This window comes from Bufo bufo, chromosome 3 (genome assembly GCF_905171765.1).
Source record: "Bufo bufo chromosome 3, aBufBuf1.1, whole genome shotgun sequence".
In the NCBI taxonomy this organism is placed as follows: domain Eukaryota; kingdom Metazoa; phylum Chordata; class Amphibia; order Anura; family Bufonidae; genus Bufo; species Bufo bufo.
This window is the reverse complement of record NC_053391.1, coordinates 122864800-122885875: the sequence shown is the minus strand read 5'-3', so window position 1 is coordinate 122885875 and position 21076 is coordinate 122864800. Positions and strand designations below refer to the sequence as shown.

Sequence of the window (21076 nt, the reverse complement as noted above, 5' to 3'; positions counted from 1 at the left end):
GCCAACAACACCCATCGCATGAGCAAAGATCACTGTGTAGCAGAGCAGCCACTGAACTGAATGCGGTCGCAGGGCAGCTTGCCACGGCCCTAGAGTCTGCAAAATATTCTACAGGGTGGGACATTTATATGGATACACCTTAATAAAATGGGAATGGTTGGTGATATTAACTTCCTGTTTGTGGCACATTAGTATATGTGAGGGGGGAAACTTTTCAAGATGGGTGGTGACCATGGCGGCCATTTTTAAGTCGGCCATTTTGAATCCAACTTTTGTTTTTTCAATAGGAAGAGGGTCATGTGACACATCAAACTTATTGGGAATTTCACACGAAAAACAATGGTGTGCTTGGTTTTAGCGTAACTTTATTCTTTCATGAGTTATTTACAAGTTTCTCTTTGTTTACAGCCATTGACATGTCGCCGAGGTTAACACGTGAGGAGCGGATAGAAATTGTGTTGATGTCTGGTGAACGCAGTAACCGGGTCATTTCAGCAGATTTCAATGCAAGACACCCTACGAGACCACCCATCTCCCATGCTACGGTTAGCAAACTGCTTGCTAAGTTTCGTGAAACTGGTTCAGTGTTAGATTTGCCAAAATGTGGACGCATGAAATCTGTCTCTAATGAAGAAACATCAGTGGCTGTCCTAGCTTCATTCAGCAAGAGCCCACAGCGTAGCACTCGCCGCATGTCACTGGAGAGTGGCATTAGTCGAACATCCCTTCGGCGGATATTAGCTACTCACAAATGGCACCCTTACAAACTCCAGCTACTGCAGCATCTCAACGAGGATGACCCAGATCGGCGCACTGAATTTGCAGAATGGGCAAAACAAAAATTGGAACAGGACCCTCAGTTTACTTTTATGTGAATGGTGAAGTTAACAAACAAAACCACCGCTATTGGTCTGACACTAACCCACATTGGATAGATCCCTCCAAGACTGTTGGAACAAAAACATTGATGGTATGGTGTGGTATATGGGGTACAAAGATAGTGGGGCCATTCTTCATCAATGGAAACCTCAAGGCCACTGGATATGCAAAATTGCTACATGATGATGTGTTTCCCTCTTTATGCACTGAAGCTGGCACGTTCCCTGAGTTTTTCCAGCAAGATGGTGCACCACCACATTATGGGTGTCAGGTCCGAGCATTCCTAGATGAAAAGTTTCCTGGAAAGTGGATAGGTCGTCGTGGGCCAGTTGAATGGCCCCCAAGGTCTCCCGATCTGACCCCCTTAGACTTTTATCTTTGGGGTCATCTGAAGGCAATTGTCTATGCTGTGAAGATACGAGATGTGCAGCACCTGAAACTACGGATACTGGAAGCCTGTGCTAGCATTTCTCCTGCGGTGTTGCTATCAGTGTGTGAAGAGTGGGAGAAGAGGGTTGCATTGACAATCCAACACAATGGGCAGCACTTTGAACACATTTTATAAGTGGTCAGAAACTTGTAAATAACTCATGAAAGAATAAAGTTACGTTAAAACCAAGCACACCATTGTTTTTCTTGTGAAATTCCCAATAAGTTTGATGTGTCACATGACCCTCTTCCTATTGAAAAAACAAAAGTTGGATTCAAAATGGCCGACTTCAAAATGGCCGCCGTAGTCACCACCCATCTTGAAAAGTTTCCCCCCCTCACATATACTAATGTGCCACAAACAGGAAGTTAATATCACCAACCATTCCCATTTTATTAAGGTGTATCCATATAAATGGCCCACCCTGTAGAAGGAATAATAGAGGCATGTCACAACATAGAGTTATATGAAAAGAAGCTCCAGAGTTGTTTTTAACACGCGAGATGTAAGTAGCTACTAAAACACATGTCGGGAGAAGTGACAGGTCCTCTTTAATTAAAATGATGTCCTAAAGATAATAATCTACTTACATTTGCACTAAATGAGGCGAGTGGCAGGAGCCAGAGCTGAAACTGCCACACCTGGTAAATGACTGTAATTAATCGGGGGAGAAAGTTCCTACCTTTAATTGCAGTTCCCAGAAAACCTTTAGAGAGACAGAATGTGGTTCCTTGCCGGGGCCTTGCTGGCCTTAGGGCACGACGATTCTAATGATAAAAGGGTTTGGAACATGTTTACGCCACTAAATTATAGCTACTGAATGGCGGACCTGTTCCTCTGGCATGTACGTCATGCTGCTTAACCCACAATTGATCACCATCACAGGACGCAGCTAATGGCACAACCACGGGCATTGAGTGCTCAGCGGATTTAACATCTAGAACATATAGTAGATGGGGAACATCTGAGGTGACCCTGTTCTGCTGTGGCCGTAGCTGCTCACCAGATGGGACAGCTGTAAGGGTTATTACTAATATCCTGTGAATATGGCATTTATATACTGAGCTGTGGAGATGAGCAGTACGTGTTCCATTTATTACTGAGGACTTGCTGATTGTTTCCACCTAGTTTGGCCTCATATGTCCATCTGTAGTCTGCTGTCCGCAAACCTCGGATTTGAAAAATAATGATACCGGTCGTGTGCATCTCACAATTTCCAAAATTTCTCCTCTCCAAAACAGACAAGAATAGAACAGATTTTATTATTTTTGCGGGACGGACATCTGGACATGTGGATGTGGATAGCACATGATGTGCCGTCTGCATTTTTTATGGCCCCATTGATATGAATGAATCCAAATCCAATCCACAAAAGAAGCGGAAAAAAAATACTGTTGTGTGCATGAGGCCATAACCACATTTCTCTGCTGCCAGCTCACATGACCCAGTGAATTTTTTAAGGCTAGTTCCTGTGTATGCCGAAATTCCATTTAGTTTTGTTTCTTTTCTAGTAAAGGACACAGAACCACCAGATCTAGCATATGCTGGACACCAACGGCGTCCAACAGATCCCATTGACTATAATGGGGTCTGTCAGGTTTCCAACATGGATTCCAGCACTTTGCCTGACCATTGTGTGCAGCTGTAATTTGTCCTTTTTTATTTCTTTGCTGAACCTCCACGGCAGATGTGAATCAAGCCTCAAAAGGATTGTCCAGCGGACAACCCCAACCGTCTAGACCTGTGCCCCGAAACATAAAAAAGCAGACTTACCTTTCCCACGGTTCAGTCACTGCTTAGTTCTTGGCTGCTTCCAGTCCCAGCTGGGTCCCCATGACAGCTGCAGCCAATTACAGGCCTCAGCGGTCACATCAGCTTGAACATTACATCACAGATACTGTTCAAGCCAATGCCACCTCTGAGGCCTGTGATGAACCACAGTGGTAACGGGACCCGGCCGCTACCTGGTCCATGGGAACCGGAAGCGGCTAGGAACGGAGCAGTGGCGGGACAGCAGGCAGGTGAGTCTGCACCGATTCAGACAATAGGAGTTGTCAGCCAGACAGTTCTTTTTATCATTTACAATGTGGGTGCATCACTTTCTCTTACAGTCAGGTCCTACTGTCCCCTGTGTCTAGATGCCCTCACAGGAGAGACAGCACTCCTAAGGTAGGCGTGTAAATTAATTGTTGTTTTTAGCAATTTTAATAAATTCCCCACCACAAGTGACCTGCAATGTTTTGGACAGAACTGTGTACATCTTCAGGTATTAACTAACACAGAATCCCTGTAACCACGGCATGTACGTGGATTAGCAGGACACACTGTATAGATGAAAGGCCGTCACAATGGCCCCCTTTAACATCTTGGGTGTTTATTCCTTACTGTGCAGGAGCAGTATACCGAGAATAATAGCGCCTGTATATAAATGCTTTTTGTATGTTCCTGGTTTGACTTAAACACCAGCTCCGAGCTTTTTGGTATCAAAGCATCAGTGGCCGCAGGTGATCCCATGACCCTTATACAGGAAGCATTTTACATACATCACTTTCACTACTGGCTGCATCGGGAGACAGGACAGCTAAGGGCTCATTCAAATCACCTCCACCAACCACTGCCATCGCTCTGCCCCATCGTATGAACACAACTACGACAATGATGGAAGTGACGGTTCCGTCACATGATGGACATATATGGCGAGCGAAGGACCCCAATGACTACAATGGGGTCCATCTGGCTTCCGTCATGGAATCAGTGGAATCTGCCATCCAGACTATTTCTATTAAACAGATCACAGCATTTTGCTTTGGGCTTGTGCACGCGACCAGTGTTTTTCAGTCCGCTTTTCACGGATCCGTTGAGTTTTTCTTCTTCTCTGATTTAAGTCCTCTTCCGTTCGTTATTCCACAAAACATATCCGTATGGTTTCCGTAATACGATCAGTTTTTTGGCGGATCAGAAACGGAAACAGTAACTTATTAATCACCAAACACATGAGCAATATGGGCTGGGCATAACATTTCTACAGCATGGATCTGCAAAAAACTGATGAAATACGGATGACATACAGATGTGTTCCGTGTGCGTTCTATATTTTTTGCAGACCCATTGACTTGAATAGGGCCTCAGACCGTGATTTGCGGACAATAACAGGACATGCACTACTTTTTTGCGGAACGGAAATGAAACGCACACGGAGTACCTTCTGTTGTTTTTGTGGACCCATTGAAGTGAATAGTTCCACATACGGTCCGCAAAAAAACCTGAACGAAAGCGGAAAGAAAATACATTGGTGTGCATGAGCCCTTTGTGTGTATAAATGACCAGCTCTGAAAAATCCACAGACTGGAACAATTAACTTTTTGTTTAATATTAAAATCCAAATAACATACATGTTAAAATACACTAATAAAAAGCACACAAATTAAAAAAAAAAAAGAGCCACCTGCTACCCCCCGCCCCCCCCAAAGAATTATATATATATATATATATATTTCCCCCACCCATTAAGATCCCAAATATCTGGCTGATCTCATAGAATTTGCACTTTTTGAAAAGTACCAGGTCATTTTAGGTAAACCTGTGGCTTTATATTTAAGGAAATACTTTTATGTCTCAACCCATCCACACAGTGTTCATTACTTTGCTCAATCATTCACTGATGAAACATTCTGTAACTTGCCACATCCTGTATTAAATCATTAAACTGAACCCATAAGCTGGAACTGCCCATCTCTGCTAAAGAGGAAATGTATATCATGTGTTGGTACTGTATTTTGTGCATTTTCTTACCACAATACTGGAATTTGAGCTGAATATACAAATTACTTCAACTTACAACAGACTATATTCAATAGATGCTATGGAAGAAAGGAAGGTAATTGAAACAGAAACAAATATCTATCTTCTCTACATTTAGCAAGGAGTTAAATAACCAAAACGTGTCAGCTCACATGATCGCTCTCATTGGGATTCCATACTGCCCACTGATGTCAATGAACAGTGACTGCACAAACACCGCTAAATGACACCATTGTGGAGGAGGATAGGTACCCAATGATCACACATAACTGACTGTCCTAAAACTTCAGCTTGGTAGAGATCCTGGCGTTTTAGGATGGATTTAACTAATGTCAACTCTTGACCAATTGTGATCCTAAGCTCGAAGTATTTTTCTCTGCACTCTTATTCATAGCATCACCCCTCTCCTTCACATCACAAAAGTATCATATTGTCAAATAAGGCCAAGTTCACACTTCAGTTATTTGGTCAGTTATTTCCATCAGTTATGGGGAGCCAAAATCACAGAACAGGTACAAACCTTTCCATTATACCTTATCTCGGAGTAGGCTTTACTACTGGTTTTGGCTCACAATAACTGATGGAAATAACTGGCCAAATAGCTTAAGTGTGAACCTTGCCTCACTAGCAATAGGCTACAGATTTTTCAATAAAATTAGTAGATTTGTAAATCAATGAATAAGCAAGTTCCGTATTTACGCACTGTATGTTTGAATGTGCTATATATTATTAACGTCACATTGTAAGCGTAAAGGGTAAAAAATCTATTCTATAATAGAACAGAAATGGATTACCTGGGACATCAATTAATCTCTTATAAACATTCAAGAAGGCAGCTTCAGCTTCTTTACTTCTTTTACTTAATGCATCAATCTAGAAAGAGAAGGAAAAAAAACCGTATTATTTTATATGAACTATTTTATATCACAGGATCATTCTTTGCTATAATTACGTGCTAGTTTCTTAAACTGGTTGCGGAGTTAAACATTTTTTTTTTTTATTAAACCTCCATAAATCCAGTGCCGCTGCTACAATCCTTCCTGCTGCTCCAACCATGAATAATGACAACCTGTACATCACACACAAACGCTGCAGCCAATCGCTGTCCTCAGTGGTATAACAGCAGAAGACCGCTGAGGTCAGTGATTGGCTGCACCACTCATGTGGACACGTTACTGCTGTACTCGTGAGAAGAAAGCCTGGCAGTGAGGATCGGAGTGTCCGTGTCACGATCAGTGCGGGGGGAAAACTCCACACTAAACACAGGAGGGAAGGGGAACAGTAACTGGGCCTGGAAACTAGAGAAGGAACAGGTCACCTCCTAAACAACCCTAATCTGGGCCCTAACTACCTATCAATATGAATAGACCTTGAAGGTAGGAATATTCATATGCTGTATACCTAGGCCCTTATATCCCTATAAGGCCCTGTAATGAGGTTAGGACCAGAGACGACCCATTCCTCCCCAGATGCACGAATGGAAGTCTCTGTCTCAGGCCCAGATACAAAAAACAGGGAATACAACAAACACAAAACAATAAGAAAAGACAAGACTTATCTGAAAGTAGAAAACTGGCAACTCCAGAAGCACCATAGAGTACAACCGACCAGCTAGTAAGAAGGCAGGAAGAAAATCTATAAACCGCACCTCCAAGAGTGAGAAGCTGCTACTTATGGGAAAAGTAAATTACCAACAAGCAACACCTGAAGCAAGGGGTGTGGCATTCACCAAAACACAGACACAATAAGATCCACAAGGAACTTGTCAATTTAACCCAGGAGTTGCCAGTCTCTCCGATCTCCTGGTACCTGCCACGGGAACGTCTGTGACAGGCGGTGCTGGAACAGAGGTGATTTGGAATGGTGGGTATAATTTTTTTTTTATTATTCTATTACCTTCCTTGTGTAAGCGGAAACCTTTGGAACCGTTTCCAAGCATGGAGAGATGGCTGCAAGCATATGCACCCCAGCACCCTAACCCTGTTGTAGGTGGTATCACTAATCTCGTAAAAAGGTTTTAAGAGTCAAACTCTGTGATGTAAAGTGTGAGAATTTAAGCCGACCAGGGATGTGTGGTTAATCTAGACTTGCAAAAGACTGGACAGGACCACTGCCCAAAACAATAGTTGGCCTGGAGGCAGCGTCTAAAGCGTTCCATACGTTGCCATCTCCTGCCTATTGGAGAGGCACAAGGTGCCTGCTGGGCCAATATAGATGGCAAGGCAACGTATTCTGCCAGAGTCTTATATTCCAATTAATTGGGTTTGAATCCGGCCTAAGGAAGCTCTACATACAGTTTTCAGGACCTACACATTTCCTCTCACACTGGACTGCTGTGACACTGGACTAGAGAACGCATGTGTGAATGAGATAAGGACATTGCGTTGTGAGCTCCAGGGACTCAGAAGAGTCCATTGTCGGTAAAGGACTTTAGAATAGTAGAAAATAAATGATAAAGCTTATTGCTCAGCGCATGCTTACACATGGATAGTAAGCCATTATTCCCAGGGGATAAGTTATTATGTCTACCTAGCATAAGGAACATGTAAATGTGATTGCGGGTCAAATGCTATTAACAAGGTGCAACAATAATGTATTTAGGTTGTGACTAGCCAATTCGTCATACAGACGTCATTTGCTATATGTCACATATGTAGTTTTATATAGGAATGAAAAGAAAAAAATATATCTTAATATATCATGACGTAGTAATTAGGTGGGAGATTTATCAAGACTGGCGATTTTTGCGCTGGTCTAAATATCCCCTGCACCGCCGGAGGGTGCACCTAATTTATGACAAGGCGCATGCCTCATCATAAATTAGGCACATCCTCCTGCAGGCTGTGCGCCTAAACAGAAACCTACGACAGCTCAGAGCTGCGGTGGATTTCTGGCTTCATCTGTATTTTCCAAGTTGCAAAAATTGTCGCAATCTTACTCAAGGAAAAGGGGCAGTGTAGAAAGTGGAGTGTTAGACCAAAAGATGCACCAAATTTATTTAAACATTGTTCGTGATAAATTTGGCGCAAAGTATCGTAACACAGACTTCAGCAAAACTGACTTTAAAAAATCCCCTCATGATAAATTACCCCCATGGTCTGAAGACGTCTATAAAAAGGAACTTGCTGACACTATTCAAATCCGGCGTAAAAATGCAATATGTTGCAATAAGCCCACAATGCCTTAAAGGGGTTATGCAAGAATGGAGGGGATTTTGCCCCCACCAACCGCTTTAAAGCCCTGGTTTGCAACTTTTTGAAGCTGTAATTCTGGAGTGCATGAGTTAATACATTCCCCTTACATTTTTTTCAATCTTTGATATTTTTTGAAAATACAGATAAAGCAGATCAACATTCATTTTAATACTTTTTACATCATTTGTGATTTCTATGTTTTTGAGTTTATGGATGTTCTTACAATCCCATACTAAATGCTCCAGTGTAATAATTGTCAATGGTAAAAGGTATAGAAAAATCTAAAATTCCAGAGAATAGGTATAAGGTGAATCTCGTTTCTCAGAAGTCTTATTGTAAGCATTAAATTTGTATGTCTACCCAGAATCAAAGAATGTCCTTCCTACAGATAACTTGCTTTTCTAATATTCTGGCAAAAAGTCAGCCCGATAAAGTATCAACCTGCGCTTCCTGGAGTGATATATCCCAGTGTATGATTGCAGGAGATATGCAGCTTCATTGACAAGTATAAATTGAATTTCACTGCATACTCTTCCCCCAACGGTGGTTACTGCTGAATTTTTCATACATTTCTTTTCTACTGCTGAATATTTGAGTATCATTTTATGAAATATGTGGCTTCCTCCGATGGTACGTGACAGGACTAATGGAAAACACATTCTTTCCCATCCCCTCTACATTTTTGAATTACATCCTATAGCCAATTGACCCCATTATTAAATAGCATAAAAACGGCACTTATCATTATTAATGGGGCTTACAAAATGCATTATCTACAAAGGCTGCAAGCAGGCTAGCATGCCAGGTCTCAAACTGTAAAACCAGAGAACCCTGCAGCAGATTCAGGGAAGGAATGGGAACTTAAAGTGCCCCTGCAAAAAAAAAAAATACAACTAACAGTGTCCCCATGTTTTAGGTGGGTCCAAATTGAGAGAAGGTGGGGCAACACAAGTAGGCAGGGACATTAGACGTAGGCAGGGCCAGCAATACTGTAGTGCAGAACAAAATACCGCCCCAGCAGAGCACAAATACTGCCGCCTGCACCAAAGTATGAAACTGTATCATCGTCCTGAGGATGGCAATATAGTTTAATTCAGGAGGGCCTCTGCATTCGATGACCAGGTGCATAAGTACCTGATGCTATTAAATGAATTAATGCTTAGAAAATCAGGTATATATGTACCTGGCTGGTAGCCATGAGGAGGCCTTGGATGGCCCCCATGGCATCGGCCCCCCAGGAAATTTCCCTGTCGATTCTATGGTCAGTCCGCCCCTGAACAGATTCTGCACAAACACAGGCATCTCAGACATTAGTAACATATCGCTAAGATATGCCACCAATATCAGATAGGTGTGGACCAGGTCTCCAGAAGTAAATGAGAGCGTACCGCTCGGTTATTTTCAGAATGCTCATAGAAATGAATGGAGTGTGCACTGCGTACTTGGCTATTTTCAGAACTTCCATACAAAAAAATGGAGGGTGGCCGGACATGCACGGCTGCCCTCCGTTCACTTCTGGGGTCCCACTCTGGAGATTGGGGCAGGTCCCAGAGGTGGGACCCGCACTTATCTGATATTGGTAGCATAGTCTAGTGATATTCCACCAATGTCTGAGGTCAGACAACCCCTTTAAGGAACATTCCAAGCTAAACTGATGCACTCCATATGCATGACACAAATGCACACAAAGAGAATCAATAATGAAGATTTTTCCTTGTAAATGGAGCAACAGGAGTGCCTCATTGCTTCCTACAGGCAGGAAAGCTCCTCCTAGCGGTGGATGCAAGCAGCATGTATTTGATCAATCAACTGTGAATATGCCCAAGATTAACAGGGGTTTTCTGGCATTTTTAAGTGTTCTTGCATGGCAAGACCACTTACTGTTATCTCATATATATATTCTTATTATAGCCAAATTTACCACCCTAACTCCTCCCACAGTTTTTACACTACATAGACAGTAATATACGGAACGTTTCGCCGAATGGTTCACGAAATATCGGCGTTTTTGTGGCAAAATTGGTCCCATAGGAATGAATGGCTGAATGTTCAAAACTAGAGTGGGAGCTGACAAAAGCTAGAGTGTGAGCTGAAAAATCAGGACATGATTTCTTTCAAATTTCTTTTTATTGAAAGTAAAAGATAGATCAGTACAATCATAGATGGAAATAAGCGATGACAATCGATTTCACAATCGTGTTACACAATTAGATCAAAATTGTTAGCTAATACAAACGAGTAGCTGACTATGGCATCTGTCATCAGCATCGCAGTATAGAATTATACGGGAATGTACCGATAAAAATGAAAATAAGGAAGATACAGAAAACATGTACAGATAAAGAGGGAAGGCCAGGAAAGAGGGAAGGGGAGGGGAGGGAGGGGTTTGCAGAAAAATTCCACCCATTGGGCTTATCAGTTTCTCCTGAAAGAGGCTAAAGACGCGGATGTTTTAACATCTACATGAGGCATAGAGCTAGCATGTAATTGGGGTATGTATAGAAATGTGCAGTCTTTAGCTTACGAACCCTGGTTCCTATATTTTCTCCAGGGATCCCAAAACTTTACAAATCCCTGATGTTTCCGTAGTTCCCAGCTCACTAATTCCTCGAGTCTGTAGACTTGGTCAACCTTATCAATCCACATCTCCAGTGTCGGGGATTCAGTGTCCAGCCATTTGAGGGGGATAAGCAGCCTAGCTGCCTGTATTAGTTGTGTCGCGAGATCCTTTTTGCTCGGGCACCATGTATCATTTGGGAGCCACAGCTAAATGGATTCCGGAGACAGCAATATACGTCTACCAGTGATCCGGTTAGTCTCTAGAGCTACCTTACGCCAAAATTCGACAATTCTGGGACAAAACCAGAAAATATGACTCATTGTGCCTGGACTTTCCCCACAACGCCAGCAAGCTCCTGACTCATTCAGTCCTACGGTGTGTAATTGTTGCGGGGTTTTGTACCATTGTGTCAGAACCTTGTAGGAATGTTCTTGTAGTCTGACACACCGTGAAAAGCCATGGGAACACAAGTGTGCTCTCATTTCATTATATCCCTTTCTGTGAAAGATTTATCCAGTTCTTTCGACCATTCAGCGATATAGGCAGGCGTACCTTTATTTTGCCCGGTTAGAAGTGGAGGATAGAAATAAGCTTTCTAGGTAATTCCTTCCTAGCTAGCAATTTTTCAAACCATGCAAGTTCTCCTATTGGGGTTTTATTAGCAGAGAGGGTATTACAGGTCGTCAGTAATTCTGCTTTTTTAAAGAAAATTAGAGGTTACAGTATCAATATCTGGGGGCCCCATCTTTGCTTACAATATTAGTAGTAAAGGCAGCCCACGTCTGGTTCCTAAATTTATTCCAAACCTGTGGCACAGTTGTAATCTGGGGTCTCAGCAAGAAAGGGATCAATTAGGCCGGCATTAACGGAGAAGGTGAACCCAAGATGTCCCTGTCATCCGCTACCGTCCGCATCATCACCACCATGCCCTGAAGTAATGGATTAGCAAGGAAGGAAACATTTTTCTTCAATCCCCAAAGCCCTGCTAATTGGAGAGGAGTTAAAGAGAGAAGTTCCAAATCTACACCAAAGATTTGCCCACTCTCAGAGTTAAGTTGAAGCCATCTCTTCATGTGTATTGCTTTATAATACGTGTATGGGTCTGGAAGCCCAAAGCCTCCATGCTCCTTCCTCATGGCCAACCTAGCATAGGGAAGTCTCGCTCTCCACTTATTCCATAGGAATCTGGAGAAGGCAGTTTTGATTAGCTGAAAGAAGCTTTTGGGGACAAAAATTGGAAGCATTTGTAAAACATATAGTAGTTGTGGCATAATAAAGGTCTTGAGTAAATTTTTTCGGCCCATCCATGAGATATATGGGACTGCTAGGGACGCAAGCTGGTTTTGAATTTTAGTTACCAAAGGTGGGAAGTTGATTTTGTAAGCATCCATAGGGTCATTTGGAATTTTATCCCTAAGTAGGTGAGGGAGGACAACTGCCATTTAAAAGGGGTAATTTCCTGCAATTTCGTAATCACCGAGGGGTGTGCTGAGACATTCATGGCCTCTGACTTGGTGTAGTTCACCTTAAAATTGGAAAGGGCACCATAGTTTTCAAATAACTCCAATAAATGTGGGAACGCTTCCAAGGGATTTGTAATGAAGATCAGTAAATCGTAAAAGCGGCAGTATGTTGGTGCGGCAAAGGGTCTGGTAACTTTAGCCCTTGTATATTGGGGTGTTTCCGAATTGCTTAGAGCAGTGTTTCCATAACAAGTACAAAGAGCGAGGGCGACAGTGGACACCCCTGACGGGTTCCATTAGTTATGGAGAATGCAGAGGAAAGAGTGCCATTCACCCTCACTCTTGCACCTGGTGAAGAATACAGTGACATGACTGCCCTAATAAAGGCTGCCGGTATGCCAAAACGACTAAGGTTTTTTTGCATGAATTCCCAGTTAACCCGGTCGAAGGCTTTTTCAGCGTCGACGCTAAGGAATACTAGGGGCTGAGTACATTTTTTAGCATAGGTCATAGCTGTCAGGATTCTGCACGAGTTGTGATTGCCTTCTCGTCCTGGTACAAAACCAGCCTGTTCAGATTTAACTAACTGGGGTAAGAGTTGGCTCAATCTGGAAGCTAGTACCTTCGCCCAAAACGTTCAGCAATAATATCGGCCTATAGCTTCCACACTGTTCCAAGTCCTTGCCTTCTTTTGGTAGAATAGTTATGATTGCCTCGAGGGATTGGGCGTGTAGGGATCCCCCTGCTAGTAGTGCCCCACACCATTTGGACATATGAGGAAGGAGCACAGGCAACAATCTTTTATAATAACCAACCGGGAAACCGTCTGGTCCAGGACTCTTCCCTGATGGCATAGATCCAATGATCTCCTTAAATGCCTTTTCTGTGATGGGTTGAAGGAGCATATCCCGGTCTCCAGTGCTTATAGATGGGAGGTGTAAAGAGTCTAGAAAGTTGTCCATCATTTTGACCTTTTCGCTCCTCTCCCCCCCCCCCCCCCCCCCCTCCACCTACATTGTAAAGTTGGGCATAGAAATCTTTAAAGGCCGCTTCTATTTCTGCCGTTTTTGTCACCTTAACCCCCACTGGTGTTCTGACCGCCTTTATATAGGAGGCGTCCTTACGTTGCTTAATGATGCGGGGGATAAATTTCGTGCCTCTATCCCCATGAGCATATATCTTAACTTTTGCGTACTGGTAAGCCTTTGCTGATTGTACATTGAGAAGGTCTTTTAACTGGTTCCGCAAAAGCGAAAGTTCCTGTTGAACATTGAGGACTTTGGCTCTTTTGTGAAGTGCCTCTAGGTTGGTAATCTGGGACAGCAGGGATTGTATACGTTTTTGTCTATCTTTTTTAAGTTTACATCCAAGAGAAATGAGCTCTCCCCGAATTAAAGCCTTATGGGTTTCCCATACTGTCATCATTGAGGTATCTTCAGGAAGATTTTCCTGAAAAAACAAGGTAAGTTTTTGTTGCAAAGACTTATAGTCTACTTCCCTATCAAGCAACGTTTCATTTAAACGCCAAGTCCTTGTTCGCATAGGTAAATTTGCGAAGCTTACAGAAACAGTTACTGGGACGTGATCTGAAATAGTGACTGGGCCAATGGTGGCAGATTGTATGACGTCTATGTGTTGCTCGGATATGAAAATGTAATCCAGTCTCTGGAAGGTGCCATGTACAGCCGAGAAAAATGTATAATCCTTTGTTGTGGGATGTAACAGCCTCCATGCAGCCGTCAAACCTACTCTTTTCAGCATGCCATAAACACCTCCCAGAGAGCGCTGAGAGTGAATGGAGGAGCCTGATGAGGTGTCCATTAGTGGGGACAGTGCTAGATTAATGTCTCCTCCTACAACTCTAACACCCTCGGCAAAGGAGTTTAGTTTGGATAGCGTCTTTTTTAGCCAATGTTTCTGACCTTTATTGGGGGCATACAAGTTCCCAAGGGTGACCGTGTCTGTTCCCAGCTTCCCTTAAACAAACAAGAATCGCCCTTCCGGGTCTGCTTGTGTCATTAGGTGAGAGAAAGGTACATTTTTAGCAATAGCAATGCTAACTCCCCTTGAAGCTTGCACATGGGTGCTGTGGAACCACATTTTAAAGTGAAGGCGCGACATACATGGCACACGCCCTAACTTAAGATGCGTCTCCTGTAAAAATCCTATGTCGGTTTTAGACTGACGTAACAATCTACAAATTTGTGAGCGTTTCTGCGGCGTATTCATGCCTCTAATGTCAAATGTAGTGCAATTAACCTGCATCATTATGATATACACTCAATAGTAAATCGCATTGACACACAACCCTTAGTCTGCAATGGAGGGAGGGGGGAAGAGAGGGGAGAGAAAGGCCAGGAAAGAGTGGGGAGGGAAATGATTAAGGTTACTGAAAAACATATAGCTATCATTTTTGATCCACAATGGGACCTAATCAACAACATGGAGTGGATGTGCAGTAACATAAGGCAGTAGAAATCTGACCAAATGTCTAGTTCCACACCATTACAATACAGTGGGCATCGTCTAGAAGCGAGGGTGGCCAGACGAGGCAAATAGTAGAAAAACATGTGAGCCTGACAGAGGTTCTCCAAGGTCTCGACCCTGTGGCCTATTTGTTTCAGGTCGCTGGCTAATTCTTTCATCACAGGTGTGATGGAGTGGGACGATGCTTGCTTCAAAAACCGTTTGGCGATACGGTCCTGGCTCCCAGTGCCACTGGCGACAGTCGAGTCAGAGACGCTGCCTGCGTCCGATTCTGCAGATTGGTCCCGCCGTCTTTCAGGCGCCATCTTGCGCACGCGGTCTCCCGGCGTGGCTGCTGCATTGCTGAGGAATTTCTCCATGTCGGCACCCCGTAGGTCGGGTTTTGTGAGGTCTCTCGGATCTCTGGCTTTCTCTTTGCCGGTTTTGACCAATCTGGCTGGAATATGAGCAAAGGTATGAGCTGTGCACGGGCCTTGTGTAGCAGAGCGAGCTAACACATGTCCACCATGTTCTCACTCCAGGCTCCGCCCCCAGGACATGATTTCTAAACTGCCACCACTCCATTATTTTCAAGCCCACCTACACAAATCTTAAATCTAAACGTTCAGCTATCACTGCTGCCACTAAAAATGTCTAAACCATAGTCCTGATAGTTTTCACAATATGACCATTTGTTTGCAACTCATGCCGCCCATTGACATTCATTGAAACTCCACTCTAGCCACCTCAAATTTGAAGAGCAATTTCTAAACTGCGACTTCATTTTTAATACTTCAGTGACATACTATGCATCAACATGTAGGTATGGGTCTTGTGATTCTCAAACTATAAAGCTCTTCACTGTAGGATTTATAATTTTTCAACTACAACCGTTTGAAGATGGCAACCGCCAGTGAAGTGAGCAAGTTGGAGCAGTTTGTTTTTAACCGCTCTTCTCTGCCCTTGCTGTAGAGTGAGTTGCCATAGGAACCCAGGAGTGTGAGCAGCCAGCAGAGTGACAAAAGCTAGAGTGTGAGCTGAAAAATCAAGACATGATTTCTAAACTGCCACCACTCCCTCATTTTCAAGCCCACCTACACAAATCGACTGCTAATGTTTTTATAAATGTATGTTTTAATGTAACTGTGAAGCACTTTGGGCAACAACATTGCAATTAAATGTGCTATATAAATAAAAGTTGAAATGCATTTCTCACTCTATCAAGCTTGCCATGTGAACTTTTTTAAATTTGATCAATTGGTTAGTGCAATGTTTACTATCTTTACTCACTTCAAACACTCCACACAGTTACTCTGCCCACTCCATAAAGTTACTCTGCCCAGTCCAACCTTTCCACAGTTACTTCAGCCACTCCAACCACACAACAGTTACTTAAGCCACTCCACCCAGTTACTCCGCCCACTTCAGTTGTAGACTACTGGTGGAGGCAAGAACACTTCACACAATTTCCCCAGAAATTGTAGCTTTTCTAGTTAATATTGATGGTCTATCATCAGAATAGGCCATTACAATCTGATGGGCTGGGGTACGACACTCTGCAACCCCCCACCGATCAGCTGCCTTGCAGTAGTTCCAGTGCCAGAAGCCAGAACTACTGCTACTTCAGTGGGAGCAGTGCTCCAGTAACAAGCAATGTCCACTACAGACATGGATGGAGCTGTGTAGTTCTGGCACCAGAGCTACTCGGAAACAGCTTATTGGCGGGGATGTTACTGACCAGATATTGATGGCCTATCCTGAGGAACAGAAACATGATTGGTACACTTTAAAGAAAGGCTGTGTTCACTTCTGTATGGACTCTCCTTTAGGGACCTCTGTTGCAGATCCAATTAACCCCCCGACAAAATAGTGAAATAGTGCAGTGTTGCATTATAGTCAATGAGGTTCAATGGGTGCCATTTATTTGTATCATGTGACAGTGCAGATTTTTTTTTTCCGGGTTTTCTGTTTCTAGAATGGAACAAAAAAAAAATAAAAAAATGGAAAAACTGGCACAGATGTGAACATAGCCTTAAGGACCTAAAACAATGAAAGTGGTTTTGGGACGATTTGATCAGCTCATGTGATCTAGTACTCTGTGCCGGTGATGAATGCTACACATACAGCTTTGGAGATTCAAATGCCCAACAGCAAAGTTTCCCAGGAAATGGATTTTAGTTGTTGGCAAGTATCTTAAGATGAGTGAGGCTCATAGGAGCCAAGAGTACTAATCCTACTAGTTCAGACGCAAAAAAAAAAATTATTGGCAGATTACCATTAGCACAAAAACTGTCTGGGACATGCAAACAATAATTACTCCACAACCAGTCCACATACACCTCCACATTAAGGCAACCTGCACATGGGTAGCCTTTTCCGTGCGGTTTTTGGTGTGGATTTGATGTGGTTTTGCGGCAGATCCCACTCTTGCATTAAAAGGTGAAACATGCAAAAAAGAACCGCATAAAGAACTGACATGCCGTGGATTCCAAAATCCACACAGCAGGTCAATTTTTGCACGGAACAAAAAAGGAAAGTGGGTATGAGATCCGTCTAATATCATGCACTTTGCTGGTAGTACACAGCGTTTATTCCTGCACGAGAACCTATGTGGAGAAAACGTGCGGAATTCGCAACATGTGTAGGTGGGGACGGTTTTTCATTGTTGTGGGGCTATTACAACCATATAATAAAATAATGTGCTCCATTTATTGCCCACTTATGATGATAGCAAAGTGCGAGATTGATGCTTCTTGTATAGGCCTTGTACAGACAGGTGTCAAATTTATGTCACCTTGTCACCTCAAGCACAGTGAACTTTTCCAAGACATGCTTGTCACTGAAACCAATGAAGTCAACACAAGACAGAGACAGCACTACAGCCAACCGTAAGTTCATGCTCCTTCACATTTCTTTACTAGAGCTTTGTAGATACCAGCCATTCAACAATGAGAATATTCTCAAAGTGCATTGTGGGAAAATAACATTTCTGTAGCTCTACACATACTTCTAAGACATTAAACGTCCTCAATGTTAAGGAGTTGTCCAGGATTTGAAAAATATGGTTGCTTTTCATAAACAGCTCCAACATCCATGGGTTCAGACTCGTATTGCAACTCAGTTATATGGAAGTGGATGGGGCTGAGCTGCAATACCACAAACAACCTGTGGACAGGTGTGTCACTGAAAAATAAATAAATAAATATTTTTCTAATTCTGTATAATCCCTTTAAAGGGCAAATTTTCTAGCAAATGATAATGATGACCTGTCCGTGTGCCCCTGCTGTTTGTGGATGCGGACCAATTCACTTGAATGGTTCCGCGTTCCGCAAGATTCAGTCCGCACGGCAAAAAAATAGAACCTGTGTGGTGTCCGCATCAGTAAATCTGTTCCACGGTCCTATTCTTGGCCAGTTTGCAGACAAGGATAGGACATTTTTGCAGGAGTAAAAAACTAATAAATAAAAAATGGAAGCATGCACTCGGATCAGGACTTGATGCCAAAAATAACAATTAGGGCTTCTCAGTTCAAAATGAATCGAGCACCTCCAATATCAGGGTAAACATGGTGATAATACAGATAATGTATACAATGGAGAGTGAATTCCTTTTCACAGACGAAGAGAATTCAATTAAATGTGAATCAGTCGAAGTGCTTTACAATAATGTGCCTATTTCAATAATAAAGAGCAGCATTTGGTGTCTATGAAGGCTACAGCAATTGTCTGCTGTTTAGTTCAATTGACAGAATTATGGTTCAATTTGAGAACAGTGAAAAGCTTCCCGATTTCTAAACATTATATTTCAATTGCTAGTCATTCTTATGTTATGTATAGCACATATTACGGTACTTCCACAGCTTCACTACACAAGCAACAAGTGAATTGACTCAAATTACGACTTAGTACAATTCCCTTGAAGTAGTTTAACATCAAATTCCGACTCCACCACCTAGGAACAATAATCAGTCATTTCATGAGATTGAGGAACATTCACAAGATTACAAACCTCCAAAAATGATGCAATCATATTAATGAGGAAGCAAAGTCATCAGAGAGCTAAGCATAGGTAAAGCAAATCTAATATTAGAAATCAGCTGAATGGGTCAACATGTATGTAACGTAAATGGCCATGGCCAAGTCTGCTCATGGAGCTATGGCCCGTGTCCCTTTTTAGTGACATTAAGTTTATCAGAGATTTAAAAAAAAGTTGGCATAATGGCGGTGCATCTTTTAACAATCATAAGTCTCATTCAGCCATATTATTCTCAGTTTCAGCTGCACAGCTAGATGTATTTCACTCAGAAGCAGGGGGCGTATCCCTTCTGTGAAACCTGCCAACACAGTACTGCTGTGATGTCCTTTCCCCAACTTCCCACTAGCATTGTTTTTAGCTCTGGAACTCACAGAACAGATAAGGAAGAAGAGATCCCAATTACAGACACATAACCTGTGTCCCAATCTTCATAACCTGTGTAGAAGCAGTTATTTTATAAGCTCGGGATCTCAGCTAGCTCTGACACACGCCCACTTCCTGTTACCAGGGATGGATCATGCCTGACAACAGGCAGTAGACTGTGACTTACGTGGAAGAGAGACCGCTCGTGAACATGACTTTATGGCTTTTTTTCAGCTGGATGCAGGCAGATTTTATAAATGAAGTGATTGTTACACCTTTCTCTATTAAATGAAACGAAATTGTACAGCGACTTTTTAATATCAAACAAAAGTAGAGAGAGATGTGAAGGACTCCATTTCTGGAAAGCCGGCCAAACACCAGACAATGATAGGCTACACTGCAGCCATTCTGCATGGAATCGGTTGTACTAACGATGCCACCAGCAACTTGCCAGACTAAACTGGTCAACGAAGGAGTCAGTTTTTTAAAAACGGACTCCCTGAACACATTGGCAAATAATTGGCTGAATTTGTCCGATTGTTTCAAACACGTGTAGAATCGCCAGGGCTGGAATTATCTAACCTGGCCGTTTTTGACATTTTAAGACAAAGTGTGTCATCGGCCATCCTGAATGACCGTTTTCAGCCAACATTATGCTCATGTAAGCAACTCCTGAGAGATCTTATAGAAAATTCTTAGGCCACAGTCACACTGCATTTGCAGTGTCTGTCTCCCATATACGTCAGGAAAGCTCCTGGTGCATACATCAATCGTATCCTTAGGCTCCCATTTAACAGACAGAGGCCAAAAGTTCTGCCTTCATCAGTCTGGTATATGTCAGTATATACTATACAGAGCAGTCCTGCTAAAAAAGACTTACATTGTGCAGAATACTATTGTTTTTATGGAAGCCTATGGGTGATGTATGCGCTGACACATAGACATGTGACTTTTGCAGCTAATCACTGGCTGCAGCACTGACCCGCTGTAGTCAATGATCCAGACATCATCAGTACAGCAGGAACAGGAGCGGTGAGAGATTAGCAAGATGAGTATGCCTTTTTTTTAATGGTTTTTCTAAGAGTTTTTTACTTGTGACCCATCCTCAGGATAGATCAGCAGTATCTGATCAGTGGGGGTCCGACACCAGGGACCCCCACCGATCAGCTGTTTTGAGAAGGCAGTGCCGCTCCTGTGCACGCTGCTGCGTTCTCGCAGCTCACCAAGCACAGTGCTGTACATTATATAGCAGCCGTGCTCGGTATCGCAGCTCAGCCCCATTGGATGGGGCTTGGAGGGGTCTGAACTGCTGCTAGGCCAAATGAACGATAAACATGATGTCATTGGCCTAGGTCAATGCCTTTTTAAACAGCTGATCAGCGGGGGTCACGGGTGTCGGACCCCCACCGTTCAAATACTGATGACCTATCCCGAGGATAGGTCAGAAGTATAAAAAAAACTGCAAAAACCCCTTTAATTATCGTCACCATGCTGAGACATTTTAAATGCATTTTCTTTCCCTGGAAAACCCCTTTAAGTGTTCACTTAGCAGAGCTCAATGATTACTGGAGTCAAGTTTCTAAATGAGACCTTCTAACAGTAAACAGATCTAAAAGTGAAATATTAGCACTCTCCACCAGTTATACCAATGACAATAAAGGCTTATATATCTGACGGTGCAAAGAATCTCATATAAACACATGTCACACTGCAGTGGATGCAAGTCCCTCTCCCCCACCACTCTGCTGCTCCTCTATATACCTACCTAATCTCTAGGTTTATACAAACGATTCCTTTCCATGAGCCTGGCTGTAAGTTGTCTTATGTACAGAAATGTTTAAAGAAAGCATACTTTGGAGGCATGAGATAAGACTCTTAAAGTCAC

The 21076-nt window shown here is 42.8% G+C and overlaps 1 protein-coding gene across 1 annotated transcript in view; it reads right to left on the bottom strand.

The window, feature by feature from the left end:
* CUX1 (cut like homeobox 1) overlaps nucleotides 1-21076 on the bottom strand; it is a 357714-nt gene that overhangs the window by 214512 nt on the left and 122126 nt on the right. Inside the window, 1 exon segment of the mRNA XM_040423522.1 lies at nucleotides 5905-5983. Coding sequence (XP_040279456.1) covers nucleotides 5905-5983 — 79 coding nt within the window.